At 44.0% G+C, this 16,921-nt stretch overlaps 1 protein-coding gene across 1 annotated transcript in view; it reads left to right on the plus strand.

The window, feature by feature from the left end:
• The window catches only part of LOC144539344 (plexin-A1-like), a 55,619-nt gene extending 40,624 nt beyond the window's left edge, over positions 1-14,995 (plus strand). The window contains exons 3-4 of the mRNA XM_078283605.1: positions 10,686-10,868; positions 14,909-14,995. Of these exons, the coding sequence (XP_078139731.1) occupies positions 10,686-10,868; positions 14,909-14,995 (270 nt within the window). The remainder of the gene's footprint in view (positions 1-10,685; positions 10,869-14,908) is intronic.
• The last annotated feature ends 1,926 nt before the right edge of the window (positions 14,996-16,921 follow it).

Raw genomic sequence — 16,921 nt, forward strand, 5'->3', positions numbered from 1 at the left:
AGTTATGAGAAGTCATGGAAAAGTCATGGAATTTAACATCAGGGCTATGACAAGCTGGTCTTATTCTCTCTCTCTCTCTCTCTCTCTCTCTCTCATACACACACACACCCACACACACTACACAGCAGTCCTAGGTGGCAGCAGCACAGCTAGTTGCCAGTGTCCACATCAGACTCATGTCTGACTCAAAGACTATTCAAAATGTCAAGCTGCTTTCTCTCGTTCACCAGATGGGGTGAGGGGGGTTTTGAACTTTTGAGACACTGGAATTTGTTTCATTGTCACAGGCCAATGCATCAATCAATCGGAGAGGTCCACAGAATCAATCATAGCAAAAAAAGATTCAATCTCAAGTATTCAAGTATTGATTTTGCATGACAATCTTAGTGTGCATGTTTTCAGTCTTATTGTTCTTGGCTCCATAGGCCAGCTGTTGTGTCTCCACCAGTGTCAAAGTTGAGATTTGATGCTCAACCTGAAAATTAAGTGGTAATCTGTGGTATACTTGTTTTTTTTTTGTTTTTTATATATATATATTTTGACGCCGTCTTTGCTGCTAAGTGCTCATAGCTGTGGTGTTTCTGCACCGCACTTCCCAGACATCACTTGTCAATCAAACAGTGTCCAGTACTGTGACGTCTTTTTCCTTGGATTTTCTGTCGTTGAAGTTTGAGTTTCTGTAGGTGGCGCTCTTTTCTCTGTCTGTTCAGCCATGGTGGCTATCGCTGCTCATGACAACTACCCAGTTCTTCTTCTATTCATTACAAACAAACTGCCGTTATTGCTGTTGGAGATATAAAACGCATCACTTCCTGTGAGCAGACACCAGGTGTTGAGAGCAGCAGTGTAAAAGCTTTCATGAATGGGGTTTAGTTTGAATCACTGTTGTCGTATGTAAATGTTCACATTAGTCTAGTCATGGTGGAATAGTCAAATGTGCTACAGCTATTTGTACTTACTCTAACTTTCCATGTGTGACTGTGTGTGTGTGCGTGCCTGTACGTGTGGGTTTGGTGTGGTACATTGACTCCTATCATTATGTACCCGAAGCCTATCGTACTGTGTGTGTGTATTTGGTGTAACCTCTTGGGTAGGGTAGCGGCTGAGATTAGCATGGTTATCAGAATAAATAGCATCCTGTAGCTAGCTGCACCCTGGAGACGGACTACAATAGTCTAGCAGATGCGAACACAACAACCGATCACTTTACCTAAGGCTGATAAGGATGCACTCTGTAGGGGAGCGCTACCCTCCCTCAGTAAATTAGACTGAGTGGAGCACACAATGAGTTCTGCTGATTTGTAAGATCCTGTTATCGCTCTCAGATTGAGGTTCCTGCTTTGTTCGAACTCAGTTCTGTCACCCCTAATATATTTCTCATGTGGGGAGAGTTTTTAGACAAATAGTTTCTCAAAGAAATGATAGTAGAACATCAGGTTTTGTCTCTGCTCTTCGGAAAGTTACATCAGATATTATACACTTGTACGTTACAATCGTGATCCCACCTGAACTAAACTGAACAGATTTTCATGACGTTTGGGCGTAATTATAGAAAAGACAAAGTTGAATTGACTCCAAACCTTATTAAATCCATCGTTATGAATATTATCTAATAAACGTAGCTCACTTGTGGTCTTTGTAAAACACGGTCCTGTTTCTGTGGACCTAATCAAAAGGGATGTGCCGGCAAATGCGTTTAAGTAATTAGACCTGATTAATTGAGCCAGAGTTGACGAGCGGAGTTAATTGACAGACTAAATGAGTTGAGCCAGGAGATGCTGATTGGGCGGGTCGTCTTAAACGTTATTGGTACTAATAGGTCATGTTTTGGCTAATATTAGGAGATTTGATTTGAAATTAGGAATGTGTTCATTTTTACACAGGATAGACTTTGGATGGGTGTCACAGTGGTGTGTGTGTGTGTGTGTGTGAGCTTGCAATCGCACACCCACTCTGTGCTCAAGTGTCTCACTCATCCCATTATTAAAGAACAATAGCCAACCTTTGGAAGAGACCCCATGCAGACTGTGTGTGTATGTGTGTGTGTGAGCTGTTTCATTCTTCTTTCTCGTTCTCTCGCGCTCTCTCTCTCTCTCTTTGTCTCTCTTCTCCTCTCTCTCCTTTCTCTCTTGCTCTCTTTCTCTCTCTGTGTCTCTCATCCCACGCTCATCTCTCTCTCTGACCTTTCTCTCTCTCTCTGAGGAGTGTTTAGCTCAACAAATCCCCATCTCCAGCACCACTCTAATGATACTAATTGTCAGTGTAATTATGTATTGATCTCTGCTGTGTGTGTGTGTGTGTGTGTGTGTGTGTGTGTGTGTGTATGCATGTGTGGTGTGTTGCATACATCATTATCAGCAGTAAGCAGTGTGTGTGTGTGTTTTTTTCAGTGCCCACATCTGTTTCCAGATTTACTGTTTGCCTCCCACAGAGTCTAGTCAAATTAATCCAGTCAGCATGTGTGTGGGTTTTTTTTTCTGTGAGTGTGTATGCCTACACATGGATGTATATCCAGGGAAAGTTGACTGAGCATGCATGCTCTTATCTACCAACACCTTGCTTCCCATTTATACAGTTAGACACACATTCACATCTGGAGGCTTCCCAGTATAACCAGCAGGGCATCTGCAGCTCCTGAACAAGTCTTAAGTTGAACGATAAAGTCTAAATTCAGGGCCTTTAAGTATTAAAATGTCTTCAGTACAGTTATTGGAGGTCTTAATGTTTTTTTGAACCTGTAATAACAGGTTCATTTTTTTTAGTTAAGTTTCTTTTGGATGCGAATATGAAATTAGATAGTGGTACTGACATATTCTTTACGTTCAGTGATGTTAAGTTTTAAGCCAATTCAAATAAGGCAAATGGCATGAATTATGTGGTTTCTCCAAAAGATATGACTGGCAGAAGGTTTGGTTTTATTTTCTTAAGTTGTATTACATTACTTGCACTTGTGCATGTCCAGTCTTAAATTAATACAGAACAGTGTTATTACATACAAAACATAAACGTGTTTTGTTTTTATCGCATCTGCTTTAAAAAACATAATTGAACATTGGGAGGTCCTCAGGTCCTTTTTCTTATACTGCCCATTTAGAGTTTCAGAACTTTCATTAGTTGCATTCAATCTGAAAAAGCTGCTTTTTTTTATTTGTATAATTTCTTTATTGTGCTTAATTGGTCTTGAATTCAACTACACGTAGCATTAAAAAGTTCTTAAAAACTCTTCAATTTGGCTTTTTATTTCCTCATCCAGTCTGAGCAGCTCCACTGGAGCAGTTGGAAGTGCTTTGCTCAAGGGCACTTCAGTGGCGGTTGTTGACAGAGGGAGGAACAGCGTTACTCATTCACTCTCCCCACCCACATTTCCCAGCTGGTCTGGGGATTTGAACTGGTGACCTTCTGATCACAAGCCCGCTTCTATTTTCTAACCGCCAGTGAGTGTGCACTGGCATCGGTTCATTTCCAAGATCCTGCATTCTTATTTGTGTGTGTGTGTGTGTGTGTGTGTGTGTGTGTGTTTTCCTGTATGTGTGCATCGTTTCCTCTCTGTTTCTCCCATTCAGTCGCAGTGAGGTCTGAATGTGTGGTGACAGGTTTTGGAAGCAGCTCTCTGAATCGGTGCCAACTCCTGTTGAGGTTTCACTGGCTGGCCCGGAGTGCACTCAACGCAGAAATTACTATCTTGAAACCTTTGAATATGAAATTGGTGCAGTCATCTCTTTTAGCTATAGCTTTTTGGAATGAAACAATTTAAACACAGATTGCAAACAATCAGGACGAAGAAATTTTTTTCTTTCCGTGACGCATTTGTTCCATATACGCCACTATTGAGTCATCAATAGTTATTTACATTTTACACAGAATTGCCTAATACCGTCCCCCCAAGTTGTTTCTAATGCATCATGCTTCCCCCAGTATCACCCAGCCAACATGAGGCTCTACCAACCAAACACACTCTGTTGTGTCCATGGAGCCAGCTTGCAATGATGTCACAGCTGACGTCGGTGATGAGCCTTGTGGGATTTTTAATTCTTAGCATCCTAATCTCACGGGTGTGTGTGTGTGTGTGAGAGAGAGAGAGCTTGTTTGTACGAATGTGTATCCGTACTTACGTCATGCACAGTTGTATGTTTCATGTACACTAAACCCCTCAGGAATAGAGGTGTTAAGTGGTTTGGGAGAGTGAATTGTTTGGAACACGGAAGTACAATAAATTCTCATCAAATTCTCAACATTCTTAATCTGAACCACACTCACTTTCTCTTAAAGGATAGCTCACCCCAAAATGAAAATTCAGTCATCTACTCACCCCCGTGTCGGTCGAAACTCCACTGAAGATTGTAGGACCATCAAACACACACTTGTTTAGTCCCTGTAGTTCCCTTCCATCGCAGCCTTCTCCCAAACTATTGAAGTTAATGGGACCGACGTTTTCCAGCTACGAAAAAGGCATGAGTGAGTGTGCTAGCATAAGTGAGAAGATAATGACTGACTTTTCATTGGAAAATGACTGGATGCAACAAAATATCCCAACAGTGTAATTCTCACTCGTTGAGGCATTTCAGTAGACCAGCCAGCTTACACTTTACAGTTTAGGTAACAGTCTCACTTAAGAGAGGTGTTCTTTTATATATGAATGTGTATTTGAGTATATGTGTTGTATGTGTGTGCCGTCTTTATTGGAGTGTATGTATGTGTGTATGCACTGTATGTGCATGAGTCATAGCTGTTGAGTCCAGTTGTCAGGGCTGCCAAGCTTTACGTTGCTTGTAATTTACTGTGACCTGGTTGTAGGGTACTTGTTGTCTTACACACACACACACACACACAACAGAGTTGACCTAGAGCCCTATGTATGTTGGTTTGTGTGTATGTGTGCGACTGATTCATACCTTGTTTTTTCCTGTAGCTTAAGGCTAAATATGAATGTATGGAAGAGGGGCCTATAGTAAGTCATTGGACGGTGATGTTGACTGACTTTGACTACACACACACACACACACGCAGCGTTTGCATTAGAAATGTTCACCTATGTATACCAACAGACTCTAGGTTGCTAGGCTGCTGTTCTGCTATATACATCAGCACATAGACGCACGCACATACGCATGCACGTACACACACACGCACACACACACACACCTACACACACAAACACTGCAGCGTTTCCTGTTTTAATTCTTGAAGAGACTCCAGCGATGTCTCTGTGAGTTCAAGGCCCCCGCTGAGATTTCTGGGTAATTTATGAGCTGGCCTCTCCCAGAATCCCTCACTCAATTTGGAGCCAGGCACGCGCACACACACACACACATACATACACATACCAGGTAGAAGGCACCTGCGTCTGCCAACACAGTGTTGCAGTGGAAGAACTGTGTGTGTGTGTGTGTGTGTGTGTGTGTGTGTGTGTGTGTGTGTGTACTGTAACAACCTTTATGTTCTGATAGGAAAACAGGGTGGAAAGCTTCTATACAGGAACAGCTCCTATAGTTTTGATGCCAGATAGTTTCATAACTGGTTATAACCTTCTGCATATAACACACGATACACCCTCTTTCTCCCTTCTCTACTTTCCAGCCCTGCACTTCTTTCACTTCTGCCTCGCCCACACACACACATCACACACATCACACACATCACACACAGCACACACAGCTGTGAATAGCAGGGCTGTGCCGAGATGCCAGGCTATTTTGCCAGTATGTGGAATGTGGCACACTGTGTTTATGTACGCCCTCGACCCCCGTACGCGTGTGTGTGTGTGTGCGTGCGTGCCCGCCCTCACAGAATTAGGTCATTGTGTGCACATGCATTCCATGCACCATGTGTAAACTAACAGTGAAACACATTGTTATGTTATGTTATGTTTGGGTGTGAAGGAATTCAATGTTTTAGGATACTGCAACCTAGAAAAATATGTGTGTGTGTGTGTGTTGGCTTGATGAGGAGACAGCTGATGAATAGCGAGGAGAGAGACGTCTGTCTTGCTCTGTCTCTGACACACACATGCACACACACACACACACACAAAGGTAGACCCACACAGATGAATTGCAGGCTTGTCTTGAAACCATGCTGTCAGCATTAACCCCAGCCTCTTCTGTATCTCTCTCTTCTCTTTTTTCCACCTCTCTTTTTCTCTGCTCTCCATCTCTTTCCTAAAAATGTTTTCTATGTTGTAGAAAAACATCATGTTTTAAAAAAAAACATGTAGTATGTTTATAATACTGCCCAGTTCATTTGTATGTTGCTGAATGAATGGATGTTTTTGTGGTTGTCATAAGCTACTTGTTTTCTTTACCCGCTAATGGCCATAATTTACGGCAACGGATGTCGTCAACAACACAGTGTATGTTCTTCCACATAAGCCTATATTGTGTTATGCTGTTTCCATATGGTTCTCTGAAAGGAGGTGACTCTTGACGAATTCCACTTGAGGTCGGCCTAATGTGCCCATACATATTTTCCTGACGTAATGCGTTAAAGAAATAGCCATCATAGGGGAATGATTATTCAACCATTCCCTTCAACGCGGGCCTGTGAGCGCACATGTCTGTAATCAGTCAGTGTTATTGCGGGCTCGGGTGTGTGTACACGCGTGTTTGGCGCCATATGAATGACTATATTTCATCGTTTTGCGGTGTGAAGTGGCTATGGCAGCCCCACCCATGGGAAACCACAGGTTTGGCCAGTGGCCAGCAACGCACCTCTCACTACCACGACCACAGACTGCTCCAAGAGAGACCACTCCGTGTTTATATACGTACAGTATGTGTGTATGTGTGTGCAATCCTCATATGCCTACAGTATCCAGGCCACACATTTCTCTGTGACCTTGGATATCAGCTGACAGCTCACGTGCATGTACACACTACAAGCATGATAGTCAACTCTACCCAGCACAATAGGAGCTTATATATTAACCCTTTCAAAACTCCCATTAAAGACAGCAGCTTAGTGAGGTTCTACAACTCGCTGTAACAGTGTTCCTCAGCCTGACAGTTGGGACCCCCCATAGGGTCAGAAAGATCTCAAGGGGTCACAAATGATTTAGGAAAAAATATATTTTTAACATACAAATGTATTATCATATATATATATTTTGATTTGTGTGATAAATGCATTTTTCTTTGTGAAGTAATGGATGTTTACAGCCTCTGTTTCTTCTAATAAACAAGTGGTTAAAATAGCCCCAACCCCCCCCCCCTCCCCCCTCCAAAAAACTAAAATCCCCAAAACTTCAGCATTTGTTGTCAATGTTCACATACATAGGCATCAGTTCCTTTTTCGGGGGTACTGAGGTGTAAAGGCTGAGAACCACTGCACTGGAAAATCCACAAATTCATTTTAGTACTGCATCCGCCCCATTAGTCGTCTAAAATCAAGAAGAGAAAAGTCTTCTTCTCTTTTTTGCGAGCCCCGCCAAAGTCGGTGAAACATTGTTAGCTTAACTCTTTCATCCCCAGGAGAGTTCTCCAGGCCCAGCAGGGGGGCTTGTCCTTGAAAATGCAGCAGAATGTCAAATACGGTCTCCAGTCTACAGCATTAACCCTTCAAAAACCACAGAGGGAATCGGTTTTCCATACTGAATTTCAACTCTGGTTCATGTGGGAATAGCACAGTGCCTTAAACTGCAGAAACCACACCAGAATGTAGCCTGCATTAAAATGCTTTCCAACCTCAAGGGAAACGCTGTTTCTTCCATACTGCTCCATGCTGTTTAAACCTTCCAGACCTGCGGGAATGCTGTAGTGCCTTTACCCTTCAGCGCCCCACAGAGACCCATATAGGGTACTCTTGTGTGTTTGTTTGTGGAGTGTGTGTGTTTGTGTGTGTGTTAACCCGTTTGGACCCTTGGGGCTACTGTATACAGTGTTTTTCGACATTCAATCCTCTCCATACTTGATGGATTAACCCTTCTAACTCCTCTCCCTTAGGCTGTGACGTCACAGGAAGGCTCTGTGTGTGTGTGTGTGTGTGTGTGTGTGTGTGTGTGTGTGTGGGACCGACTCTAATCCAGATTGATGGATTCCTTTCCCATGACTATATGCTTTGAAACCGTTGCCTCTAGTTGTATGTCATATAAAGACGCTGGGAATTGTTTTGTTGCTTGTAGCACATATGTGTGCACATACACGCCGACACAATGTAAGAAAATTGGATGGTTTGGTTGAATGGAAGTGTGTGTGTGTGCCTTGGTGTGTGTGCAGTTTACAAGTCATCACGTGTGTGTTTGTCAGTGTGTGTTTGTCTGTCAGTTGCCTTTGTTCCAAGGAGAGAAATTGCCCCCTAGCCATTAGTGCTTACAAAAGAAAGTTGTTTCAGGTAATGGCTGTGTGTGTTCCTGTCTCCCTGTCTCTCTCTCACTCTCTCTCTCACTCACACACACACACACACACACACACACACACACACACACTCACACAGTCAGAGAAGGTTCCATTAAACCGTCTTTCTTTCTTTCTTTTTCTTTTCTTCCGTGGGTGACAATCGCTGCGCCACGGGAGGAGACAGAGAGCGAGAGAGAGAGAGAGCTCTTTGTTAACTCCAATTGATAGCCAGCTGCTTTCCCTTTTCTTCTATTCCTCTTTTTCTCCTCTCTCTCTCTCTGTTTCTTTCTCTCTCTCTCTCTCTCTCTCTCTTTCTTTCTCTCTCTCTCTCTCTCTCTTTCTCTCTCTCTCTTTCTCCTCCTGATACTCCAACCCCCCTCACAGCCCCCCTGCACTCTTTGGAGAGCCTCTAACATAATGCAGAGCCAAAGAGGTGTGGGAGGGAAAGCAAGGATGGAGAGGGAGAGAAGAGAGGGAGAGAGGTGTAAGGGATGGAGGCAGGGAGAGAGAAAGAGGGAGATGGAGAGCGATTAGGAAGGAGGGGATGGATGGACGGAGGGAGGGAGGGGATATTGATGTTTGCTCAGTTACTGTAGCAGCTGGAAGGGGATGGAGGGAGAGAGAGAGAAAGTAGAAAAAGGCAGAATAAAGGGATATTGACGTGTGGCGAGCTGCAAGCAATTTAGGCAGAGAGAGAGAGAGAGAGAGGGAGGAAGAGAGAGTTATCTGTTCTCCTGTGTGGATCAATCAGATGATGTAGTGATAAGACTGTGGATTACACCGCCATTTACACACTCCGCAAGTGTGTGTGCACACGTGTGTGTATGCACACACATACATCTGGTCGCTCCTGTTAACACACGCTGACACCCGTTCAATCCCACCCTTTACCAGTCAAGCAGCAACCTCGCGCTCCTCTTGACACATACAAACGCCCGAGCTCTCTCTCTCTCACACACACACACACACACACACACACACACACACACACACACACACACACACACATACATACATACTCTCCGTCTCTCATTCAATTCAGTTATTTTCTTGATGTGGCTGTTGATCAGAAACAATAGCGGCAAAGCAGCATCCAACATGTACATTTTTTAAAACAAAACAAAAAAATAAAAAGTTTATACAATTAAACCATGTTGAGGTTACGAATTATTTGGTTTGAAAACGTGTACAATAGTTTTTTTTTACATGTAGTTGTACAAACCCTCCATTCTCTCTGTCCGTCAGTCAGTCACTCACACACACACTTATGCACACTCTCATCCTACTTCTCAGGCAGATTATTATACATATGGTGCTTGTGTGTGTGTCTTTAATAGTTAACGTGTAATGCGGTCAGCGGATCGCCGGGGGCGACCAACCCTCCCCCCCCCTCCCCCCCCCCCCCCCCCCGTGACAGTGGAATGCTCTGGAAAGTGTCAGTGGGTCAGCGGCATTACCGTCCCGTCCCCACCGTGACCAAACGCATTATAATGCTCAAAAGGTTTTGCATGGTGGAATTCTGTCAGGGAGGATGAGGTCTGCGTTCAAGAGCGGCACATGTTTGAATAAGCTGATAAGTCAGAAGATACACCTATAGCCCTCTCGGACTCCATTGAGCTGCACTCCCATGGGGATATTGGAACAAGCAGGCGTTTAGATAGTTCTGCTCATTTTAAAATGTTGTTTTGAGATTATTTATGCCCAGTGGCGCCGCAGAAAGTCAATTGTTTGGAGTCATGAAATGGAATTTTGTCGATGCATTGAATCAAAAAATTCTACTACATCAAATACACTTTCTGGTGTTTTATTCCAGAATGAGACATCCAGCATTTGTAAAAATGTGAAAGCTACTCTTTGAAATTAATTACAACTCACAGTGGAAGATTATTATTATTGTGTATATAAGCAATTTTAAAACAAAGGTCAAAATTATGATGGTTTTTCCAGAATGCAGACATCTGTATTATTTAAAGCTTGAGCAATACATATGAAATACCAGTTCTTTTCCAGAAAGAATATGTAGCGTTTTAGAATGAAAGCCTTCATATTCATCAAGCTGCTTATGTTGAAAGAACCGCTGTTGTACTTAAAGTCTGTAGCGTATTCTTCCCTCATATTACAGTCGTACTATTTCTGTCTCTTCTCCTTCTCCATTTCTCCCTCTGAGCACCAGACTGAAATACAAACACCTTACTGCACAATATCCCACCAAATCCCCACCAAATGTTATAAAATAACATAATGATATGCTGAGAATTTGTTCGAGATAAAATCTGAGCACGGTTTTTGCTCATACCACTTTTCTGACTCCTGTCTTTTCTCCTGTCCGTCCCCCTCTCTCTCTCTCTTCTCCAGCCTCTGCAGATAGACGATAACTTCTGCGGCCAGGACTTCAACCAGCCCCTGGGGGGGACCAGCACCATCGAGGGCATCCCCCTCTTCATCGACAAAGACGATGGCATGACCTCGGTGGCGGCGTACGACTACCGCGGCAACACCGTGGCCTTCGCCGGCACGCGCAACGGCAAGATGAAGAAGGTAGGACTGGATACATTTATTCTTTTTCTTCTTTTGGCTCTTTTTTATGTATATGTACAGAGTGTGTGTGTGTGTGTGTGTGTGTGTGTGTTTCTTTTCCCCCGAAAAGGGATTTGAAATGTTGGCTGTGTTTTGTTTTGGTTGATTTTGAGTGCAATAGTTGAAGGGAGTTTTTTTGCCAGGCAAATTGCATCTTACAGTTATTTCCATTATTAGAGGATATGACTTATTTAGTGACATATTTTTTCTGTTTTGGATGGTGGGTAGCTGGGCGGCCAGTGGCTGTTATCAGGGTTATCGCTTTGTGAATCTAGGCTAAGACTTTAAGAGAGCTGCTCTTTCGCAGACTAATCTTTCTGCATTTACACCGAGTGATGCGCAGACGCTTTTTGTAGTAAGATTAACCACCATCGACACCATTTTTGTAGGAAGCGCCCATTTTCCGACAGATAATTTAAGTGCCTCTTAAAGCCTGTTCGTTTAACAAGCGATTTAAAGCGAGTCTCCTACTACTCCCCCATCGATCTTCATGTTAGTCACGTGGGACATAAAATGTTACTGCTGTGTCCTAACGCCATGCACGGCCTCGCGCCTCATGTAAAGAGCTCGCCTTCAATCAATCCAAACCTCTATGACTGCTGAAAGGCTCCCTGGTGCCACATTGTTGCGTTTTTTTTTTTTTTTCTCTGTCCGGTCAGCTGTCTGGCACTGACTAATGCAAATGGATAGATGGAGGGAAGGACAGAGGGATAGGAGAGATGGAGAGGTGATGGATTGATGGATGGATGGAGTTTTAAACTTCCTCCCATCTCCTGTGCCTCTCTCTTTTCTCTCCGTCTCTCATGCTGTCTTTTAAACTTAAACGCCGATATTTAATATAATTTCTCCCGCTTGAAGTTTACGAGTTAGGAGTGAATTTCTTAATTATTTTGATAGTTTTGGTTCAGTGCCCGCGTCGGATGCAAATTTCGGCTAGATGACCATAGTAATGCAGTTGTTGTGGTAGGGGAAGAGACCATGTTATCTGTGCACTTGTGATATAATTGCAATTCTGCTTGGTTTGTACATAACTTTGCTGTTTGTGACTGTGCGTTTGTTAGATGTACGCTCTTGCCGTATGCCATAATTATAATTCTCTTGGTGTAATATGCTTGCTGTGTACGCAACTTGGGTATTTGTGACTATATTTGTGTCATGGCTTTGTATCTGTGTGTGTGTGTGTGTGTGTGTGTGTGTGTGTGCCAATCCAGTCTATGGAGGACAGAGCTCTCAGGGTAGATGGCAACTCATTGGAATTCACCCTGTTTCCCTCTGCATTGCTCAAGACCTGTCATCCATTCAATATTATGAATGTATAATCAGCGTGTGTGTTTGTGCGTGCGTATGCGTGTTTGTGCATGCGTGCAGTGTTTGTGTGTTTGTCACTCACAGCATGCATAATAATGCGAGTTTGAGATGGCATGGATTTAGTGTGTGTGTTTGTGTGTGTGTGTGTGTGTGTGTATAAGGGAGAGAGAGACAGCACACAATACAATGTTGACTAAGATTCAGCGCTGTGCATTTGTCAAAGTGACACCCATTCAGTTAGCTTGGCAACAGCCCCTTTATTTATTTAGCTATTCTCACATGCCTTTTCTTCTGCGCTATAATGCACTCTAGTCAAGGAACGTGTGTGGAACATCACCTGGGAAAGCAACGCAAGGTTGTTTGAATATGCTGTGTGTGTGTGTGTGTGTGTGTGTGTATGTGTGTGTTTGCGTGTGTGTGTGGTAACACAGCCAAGGAGTCTGCGGTGCCATTGGGTTAGGGTTAATCCTATAGGTTATAGAGTAGACAACATGTGGAAAAACTTGCAAAGATGAACGAGAGGGTAAGAGAGAGCCAGCCCAAGAAAAACTGAAAAAGAGCGACAGTGTGAATGAGTAGCACGTAGTAGCAGACCCAGTCTCTTTTTGGTACATCTATCGTGCTGTGAAATTGGGAACAGGCTCCCACTTGTCCTCTGGTAGACTGTGTGTGTGAGATTGTGTGTGTGTACTAATATCTCATTGGGAAGTCAGGTGTCTGGCTCTTTAGGATCTGTTTATGTGTGTGTGTGTGTGTGTGTGTGTGTGTGTGTGCGTGCGCACGCACACTCTCAGCCTTTAACAGCTTTGTGGGACTGCATACAGGCCGTGATGCAATGATGGAGCACCTTCCTGTTCTTACACACTTCTCTGGAGAACAGTAGCGTTGAATGCTGTTTATATAGCCATGCCTCGGGGTATGGAGGGGAGCGAGGGATAGAGAGAGAGAAAGAGAGAGAGAGAAACAGAGAAAATGGTGGTTGGATGGATGAATGGGCTTCTGGGACCCAGTTCTCTAGTGTGCTGCACAATCACAGAGAGAGTTTGAGAGAGAGAGGGGGAACGATTGAAAATTGAAGGAAATCCGGAAAGTCAAGGCACTCTGTCTGCAGACACAAAAAAAATGAAAAAAGCCTTTTTCATCGTGGCTACATAGTTAAAAATGAACAACCAACGCGTGACGACCAGATCTGGTGTTCATCAGGGTCCTGGGAAAATGTTTTCACCGCAAGTATCTCCACTTGTAATGTAATTTATTGATAGACCCGTCCTCCAATGAGCATTACAATGTTTGCATATGTTCTGACCAGATCCAAGCAGCGCTTTGCTCTCGTTTTTCTTAATTCACTTTCATGTCTTGAAAGAAAAAAGTGCGCAGACGCCAGACCGGAACGTCAATTTTATGAACATACAATCGTCTGTATCACTTAACATTTGATGTTTGTTATCCTTTGGCGGCTGGATAGAGAGACTTGAGAAGTGCTGTGATACCTTGTATAATTCATACTTATAGTCTATTTTTAACCAACTATATGGCTTCTTTGGCTCACCCTCTCAAGGTTGTCCTGAGCAACAAGACAGTGGCATAAACAACATGCTTAATGCACTAATGAATTCCCTCTGCGCTCTAACAGCCACGCACACACACACACACACACACACACACACACACACACACACACACACACACACAGAGGAAGCTTTTACTAATGAGTCCTGATCTGATGGGACACGGATTGGAGCGATAGAGGGAGAGGAAGAGAGATAGATGGAAAGATGAAGAGGAGAGAGAGGGGGCAGATAGAGAGAAGAGCGAGAGGAGGAAGAGGAGGAGGAGAGATAGAGGGAAGTAATGAAGAGAGGTGACGTCCACTAGTGTGATTAACTAATTCCAGCGGTCATCTGGATACCGCTGTGGTCAAGGACACAGCGGCGGACTGGCCATCCACTGCACTTAATATTTAGGATTAAAACCCTCCATTCTCTCTGACTGTTTCATTATCCCTCTCTGCTTGGCTCGGTCTGTCGTTCGTCTCCGTGTGTCTGTTCATCTATCTGTGAGCATGCCAGCTTTACACTACATTGAGCTCATTGGCTTTCTCTCTCTCTCTCCCCTATCCATCCCTTCCTGCCCAGAGAAACACCTGGGAGTTTTGGATACTTTAGTTTGTGTGTGTGTGTGTGTGTGTGTGTGTGTGTGTGTGTGTGTGAACATAGAGGGCAGTGCCGTTGGCCTCAGTTGCGAGGGTTTCAGCCATGCTACATCTGTCCATGTAGTAAAGCAGTCAGCAGATGGACATTCAAGTGAATCTTAGTGCGTTAGGCGACTCCTCTCGGCCACTTCTGCATGTTAAGGGACTGTTGAGTGCACACAATGAAAGGGCATGCACCGTGACGCACACACACACACACACACACACACACACACACATATACACAGTCTCAATAGGTGGTCTGAGGAGATCAGACAGAAGAGAGGGTCCCAGTGGATAATCCCATACCTATTCTAAGTGCCTCTCTTTGATACCACACACACACACACACACACACACACACACACACACACACGTTAGCATTCTTCAGCTGGGCCCTCCGTCGGGGGGCGATGTGAGCCATCTGCTGTGTGTATGTGGCCAGTGTGCCTGGTGGTAGGTGCATCCATTGCCCGCTGTGTGCCCATTGTGGCTGTGCCAGGCTCAGGTGGGTGGGTGGGGCGGGCGGTGCTGCCAAGTGCCCATTCATCTGATAGGGGCATCAATGGACCGAACCCAGGGCTCCTGACGACAGAGAGGACAGCCGATTGCAGTGCAAGAATAGTTTGATTGGCTACTGGAGCTTAAACAAGCAAATAGGAAAGTAAAGTCATTAGCAAAAACAGTCATAATGAGAGTCCATCATAGCAGGATAAGAGTCTATCAAAATGGAATTTGCAGAGTGGATTAGTGGTTAGTGTGAGTGTCCCGTAACCGAAAGGTCACAGGTTTGATCCCTGCATGAGTCAAAGTGTGTGCATTAACAGCCTTGGGTTCTGCTGAAGAGTCCTTCACCAAGCACCTGAGCCCCTATCGGTTCCCTCATTGTAAGTCACTTTGGATAACAGCGCCAGCACAGGGCCTAGATTCTAATCATAAACTGCCAGATGGGATTTGAGTTGTCATGGCTGTTCCACATACAATAGGCCTCATTTATGAAAAAGGTCTTATGGACAAATGTTATGCTTATGACCAAATCCAAGCCATAGATGCGATTTATGAACAATGCACCTTGATGTCAAATTCTGTGGGTTTGTTCTCCAATTTAATTTGATCAAAAGCTGGTTTCATTTTTTTTTTAAGCTATATTCTTATTATACATTATATACACTAATTATATAAATTATTGTACAATGGAAGTCAAAGAAAGTTTCTATAAATTAAACCCAGTATCTTGTTAATGTTTTGAATGAATAAGCCTAGACATTTTTTAGATGGATTTTGTATATACTTTTAACTCGACTGGCCACTTGGCATTCTGGATGTTAATAAAACGTGACAGTTTGTCGTTTGTATTTGTATATTGCAGTGTGTACTCATTGATGTATTCCACTGGGACCGCTGGTGTCACCATCAGGAGTCTGTGTCACGGCCTAATTGACTGATCATTGTTATTCTAGCACCGCATAATGCAGCCCTGTCACACTCTGTGTGTACGTGTGTGTGTTGCATCTAAACGTCCCGGTCCACCTCCCAGCCTTTACAGATGGCACCTCCAGCCTAATAGACACACCATGGACACACACTAATGATGACATTTGGAGAAGCTCATGAGGGCTACATGTGGACCAAGGGTGACAGAGAGGAAGATGGACGAAATGTATGTGTGTGTGTGTGTGTGTGTGTGTGTGTGTGTGTTTATTTGTGTCCCCTGGGTAGAAAATAGGGCTACCCAGCCTGGCAAACCAGATGGACACACACACGGCTTTTAATCAACAGGCATCTACTTCCATGACATACACAGCAAATACATTTACAGTCTCCACTCTTCTCTTAACTATCTCTCCTGTTCCTGTCTTCCTGTGTCCTCTCATTCCAACATGTTGTTTTTCTGACTGACCGGGTTCCCTGTCGTCCTGATTTACTTCTTCCTGCACACCAACCCCTCTCCCTCAACTATTTTTCTCACTCTTTTTATGCGTGTTAGCTTTATGCTTGATAAGGTACTAAATCGAAAACCCTAATCAGATAATATGGCATAGTGACTGTGTCCGTGTGTGTGTGTGTGTGTGCGTGCATGTGTATCATCATTTGGCCCAGCCAGCCGAGCCACGAGTTATTTGGCCCGGGCTGCAGCACAGAGGCTGGCTTTGTGCGGGCGCCTGCTAGCCCTCGGTCATTAGTTCACACACACACACACACACACGCACACACACACACACACGCGCGTGCAGAGCGAGAGAGAGGGGGAGAGCGGATGAGAAAGAGAGACGGGAGAGGGAGCTGGAGAGAATGATGAAAGGGATCGGAGATACAGTAGAAGGGATGGAAGTCAAGACCGATCGCTCAAGACAAAACAGATCATTTATACTTTTCATCTAATATTTACTTTTTCCACCTAATTTAGCTCCCCTTCGCAGCACCATCAGTCACTTAATCTTATCAGGAGGTTCCCAAATTAGCAGCAAAATGTGTCATCTTGTACAGCGGCCTCTCCTTTCTAATGACAGCATAG

This window comes from Centroberyx gerrardi, chromosome 5 (assembly GCF_048128805.1).
Source record: "Centroberyx gerrardi isolate f3 chromosome 5, fCenGer3.hap1.cur.20231027, whole genome shotgun sequence".
Lineage (NCBI taxonomy): Eukaryota > Metazoa > Chordata > Actinopteri > Beryciformes > Berycidae > Centroberyx > Centroberyx gerrardi.